Source organism: Nicotiana attenuata, chromosome 9, assembly GCF_001879085.1.
Source record: "Nicotiana attenuata strain UT chromosome 9, NIATTr2, whole genome shotgun sequence".
Lineage (NCBI taxonomy): Eukaryota > Viridiplantae > Streptophyta > Magnoliopsida > Solanales > Solanaceae > Nicotiana > Nicotiana attenuata.
Genome location: NC_031997.1, coordinates 31,983,459 through 31,988,563, shown reverse-complemented (window position 1 = coordinate 31,988,563; position 5,105 = coordinate 31,983,459). Strand labels below are relative to the sequence as shown.

General features: G+C 38.2%; 1 protein-coding gene across 1 annotated transcript; it reads right to left on the bottom strand.

The window, feature by feature from the left end:
• LOC109232223 (exocyst complex component EXO70A1-like) lies at positions 2,179-4,529 on the bottom strand. Its single transcript, XM_019397911.1, has one exon. It carries the CDS (start codon positions 4,266-4,268, stop codon positions 2,361-2,363), a length of 1,908 nt encoding a protein of 635 aa, XP_019253456.1. The 5' UTR covers positions 4,269-4,529; the 3' UTR covers positions 2,179-2,360.

Genomic DNA, 5,105 nt, shown 5'->3' with positions numbered 1-5,105 from the left:
CCTTGTTCACAAAGAAGCAAGGAACAAGATTAGTCATAACCTTGGTGTATGTAGATGACCTCCTCATAACTGGGAATGATCAAGGCTTGATTTCTAAGGCAAAGACCATGTTACAGGGTAACTTCAGAATCAAGGACCTAGGAGAGTTGGAGTTCTTCCTTGGGATGGAGCTAGCAAGGTCCAAGGAAGGAATATTGATGAACCAAAGAAAATTTGCAATAGAGTTAATCACTGACCTTGGATTGGCAGGCTCAAAACCTGTGACTACACCAATGGAATGCAACCAGAGATTTACTACTGTAGAATATGATCAACACTTGAGCTTGAAAGATGATGAAGAATTGGTAGACTCAGGGCCATATCGGAGATTAGTGGGAAAGTTGATGTATCTTACTATGACTAGGCCAGATATATGCTATGCGGTCCATGTATTAAGACAGTTCATGCATTGTCCAAAGAAGTCTCACATGGAAGTTGCTATAAGGGTTGTCAGATATATCAAAGGAGCACCAGGGTTAGGGTTGCTGATGAGTTCCACACAGTCCTCTAAATTGACAGCATTTTGTGATGCTGATTGGGCATCATGTCCTGTTACCAGGAGATCAGTAACAGGATATATGATGAAATTGGGAAATTCTTTAGTGTCATGGAAGTCCAAGAAACAATGCACAATCTCATGAAGTTCTGCAGAGGCAGAGTACAGAAGCATGGCAGCAGGAGTTGCAGAAATATCATGGTTGACAGGACTTTGCAAAGAGCTGGGAGCTGAAATTGAGCTGTCAGTGGAATTATATTGTGACAGCAAAGCAGCAATTCAAATTGCTGCAAACCCCATATTTCACGAGCGTACAAAGCACATAGAGATAGACTTACACTTCATCAGAGAGAGGATTCAACAAGGCATTGTCAAAACCAAGTATGTGATGTCTAAAGACCAAGAAGCAGATTTATTCACCAAGGCACTTGGAAGATCACAACATGAGTACCTGATGAACAAGCTAGGAGTGCTCAACCTATTTGCACCACCTAGCTTGATGGGGAGTATTGAGGAGAGAAGTGGCACGTGACAACCACGTGATAGCTGAAGGTTAGTTATAACTAATCATATGATTGGTGGTTAGAGTAATTAGTGGTGAATGTTAGAGTAGTTAGTACAACTGTCATATACAGTGTATATATATCGGACTTGTATGTTTTAATATTCAGTTTTGATAGTGAAATACACAATCATTTTCAGCTCACATGCTCTCCAATGAGTTCCTCATTTTAGAACCTTCTCGTTCTTCTTCTTCTAGCTCCAGTTGATCTGATCTTCGAGCTTCATCATAGATGGTAAAAGAGAAAATCCAATTCTTTCACTCTTGTAATATACTTGTATCTTATAGAATAACACATTTTTGGTGAAAAAATTGTTATGAATTGTTGATTGACAACTGAAACTGCTAGGATTGTAGTGTTAATTGACCTGCGTGCAATTATAAGGTCCACTGTTACCAAGACCTTTCAAAGCCAAACGTGAATAATGCTTTACTTTCTTATTATTGCTGTGGATTTTGGATGGCTGGAGGCAATGCACGTGTACAACAGCCAAAATCAGCCAAACAGACATATGGATCTTGTCGTAAAGAACCAAACCAAACATTTTCAATTTGGACGGCAATTCAAATTAAACTATAGCAGACAAAGTTATAACCACCAGATAACATTCAAATCACACAACAGTAAACAAAACAATAAAAACCACCAGAGTGCATCCAAATCAAACTGCAGTAGACAAAGTAAGATGTGTTCAACGGAACTCAATTCATAAATTTAACGGTAATATTTTTAGTTTGAATTTTAGTCATCACATGAGACCGTTAAAGAGGCGACGAGAATGAAAAAGATGAATGTTGGACCAAGCTTAATAAATTAATTATTGATGAATTAATTCAGCCGGTATGCAAAATTCACTACTTAGACAGTTAGACTAATCTATACCACATCGAGTAAGCCCATTGAGGGGTAAACTATTGCTATTTTAACCGTTTGAAGATGAGATCTTTAATTAATGGTTGAAAAATCTTGAACATCTAATGGAACAGTTCGGTGAAGGAAATGATACAAATAAATAATTATAATTTGATTCAAAGAATAATTTTACAAATTTTTCATATTTAGTATTCAATTTCAAACGTCTTGACATAAAAATTTCTTGTGAAATTGATCATATAACTAAAAGAACATTTATAATACTCATTTGGTGGAAACAAGCATAATTATCAATGCTTTCAAACTATGGAGTATGTATAATCTACTATCTACAATCTTTTTTCATTTACAGGAAATGCTTAGCCTGCACTCAATAACAATAGGATTTATCAACGTGATGGAGATGAGAACGTTGAAGTTGACCGTGAAGATGACCCGTGCGACGTGCTGCTATTTTCTGAAAAACCAGTTCCAAAAAATAAATCGGATAAGTAATTTTGCAAATCATCAGGGACAAATCTGACAATTGACTCCACTTCACCACCACTCCCACTCCTTGCAACAGTTTCCCAGTTCTTCTCGTAAAATGCTCGATAAGCTGTGACAATCTTCTTCGCCAGTGATATTTTGACTTCGTCACGAAGTTTCGGGTCGGGTATGACCCATGAACTCTGTTTTCGGTACGCCTCTTCGAAACCCGAATTGAATTTACAGAAGTACTGGTTCACTTCTGCCGGAGAAATCTCGGCCGTTAAATTCTCCGGCAGTGACGCCAGCACCTTGCTCCAGCCCATTCTCTTATAATTTGCCATGTACTGTTCTACCTTTGCTTCGTGGTTCGAGAGCCAAATGGATCCTAATAGGAGCTTCAGGCTGGATTCTCGGACCTTCAAAACGACGTAGTTTAAGTTGTTTGCTAAGAACAAATAGGATAAAGGCACGTCATCGTAGAACCCTGCTTTGCCGTCGAGTTTGCAGAGGAGAACGAGGATAAGCCAAGCGAGCTGTACGGAAACGGCGCAAGCAGGAGAGTTCTCATCGTCGGCGATTGGACTCAATAGGTAAGACTCCGGCAGTGGCGACTTCACCGATGCCGGCATATCGGCGACAATTTCAGATATAGGCCCACTGTAATCACTGAGGAAAACAAGGTAGTTCATGACGTAGCGAGTTAGCGGGTGGATTCCGCCACCAGGCGCCACTTTGGATGAATCTTTCTTAATCGCCGATTCAAACTCCGATAAGATGGTTCGAGCAGCTTCGCGAAGCTTCTCCATTGAGCTCATCGCCTGGGATCTGACAACCGCCGTGGAGTCAAAGCCGAAAATCAATTCGATTTCACTCCATAGTTCAGAAATAGCGTCGTAGAGATCGAGAATACGGAACATTTTCTCAATAGACAATTTCTTGTACTTCGCCACCATCTCCGGGAAAGTGAACAGCGCCAGAGCACTGTCCTTAGCAATCTCCGAGAAACAAGACTCTCTGATGTTGTCGGAGACGGCGAAGACTTGGTCACAGAGAATCCTCTCGCCATAAAGGAGAGTACTAACAGCAACCTTAACAGCACTCAACCAACTTTTTATTTTCTTCTCAAGAACATCCCAATCCATTTTCTGAATAACTGAAATATTAAAATTTTCAATTCCCAGGCAGTACAACGTCTCATCGATGACTGATTTTCGATTAATTTGGTAAATCTGGGCGCACTCTTTTCCGTACCCAGCTTCAATCATACAATCAGCAATTGCTCTCAGATCCGCTGTTACAGAAATCTTTTCACCTTCTTCAGTAATTGAAACCTCGGAAAGACGAGCTTCAATCTCAACAGTATTATCATCTTCAGAAGCTTGATCTTCATCTGAACCAGTACTGGACCGGTTGGAATATTCTCTTGAGGCAGTACTTTCAGAGTCTAAGAAGTAGCGATTTCCTGCCAAAATGGTGCGGAACTCCTTCTCAAGTCTCTTAATGGCTATTTGCATGAGATTTTGAGCTCGAACAAGCTGTTGGGAGCCGGAACTTTCCTTGATAACAAATCGCATAGCATGCTGTAAGTCGATTACAGCGTCCAGAAACTGCTTAGCCTCTGCTCGATTATTTGGAAAGAGATTTGATATTATGCAGTAAGAGCTGTTAGAGGGGCCATTATTATCAAGATCCCATCTTTTAATAATAGCCTCAGCGTTCTTTAATGAATCCTCCATTAGAGTTTCACAGAAGGTGTGAGGTGGGGATGGAGAAGAAGAGTTATGAGAAGAATGTGCAGGTTTGGATGAAGAGAAAAACCCAGTCATTGCTTATCCTGCCTAACAGAATAACTCAGGAAACTGTAATTTAAGTTAAGATGGAAGTTCCTTTACGCTATGTTGTTGTGTTAAAAAAAGAGTTATGTACCTTTTGAACGTTGAAAGAAAAGCAGAGACTGGGAGAGAGAAGGAGGGGAATGAAGAAATTGCAGTTTGATTGGGATATGAGAGGAAAAGAAGAGTATTTATAGAAGGCTGAGAACAGTTGAGTAAGGGACTCGTATGGAAGAAGCATGGAAATGGGCGAAGAGGGACGAAAGAACGCCGTGGGTATAAGTGAAAAGCTTTTGTTAATTTAAACATGCCGTTAATTTGGTTGGCGTTAAGTAGAGCACTAAAAAAAGTAGTAACACTTGGGGTCTGTCTGGAAAGTCATCAAGTAATTGAAATTGGTGTAATTATACAGTCTAGTAATTATATAATATTATAATTACGATGGCCTGTTTGTTTGCCATAATATAATTACAGTTTAATTACAAGTGTATTATTTGGTGGCGCAAGTGTAATTACACAGTTAAACTAATTTTAAATATAAAGTTAATTATAAAAAGTAAAAAGTTAAGATTTAACAAATATATTCCTTTATAATAATATTAAATTTGACATTTAAGATAGATATTGTTTCTTGAAAATATATTAATTACTAATTATATATTCGTAGCTATATAATAAAAATAATTAATATATATTTTTCAAATTAATAATATTTTACTTTAATCAATCATAAAAAATTAAAAGTACATATTTTCTAAGAACAACATGGACTGCATGCTTGATAATATGATTAATATTTATAAATATAATGCCATAACATTACTCAAATAT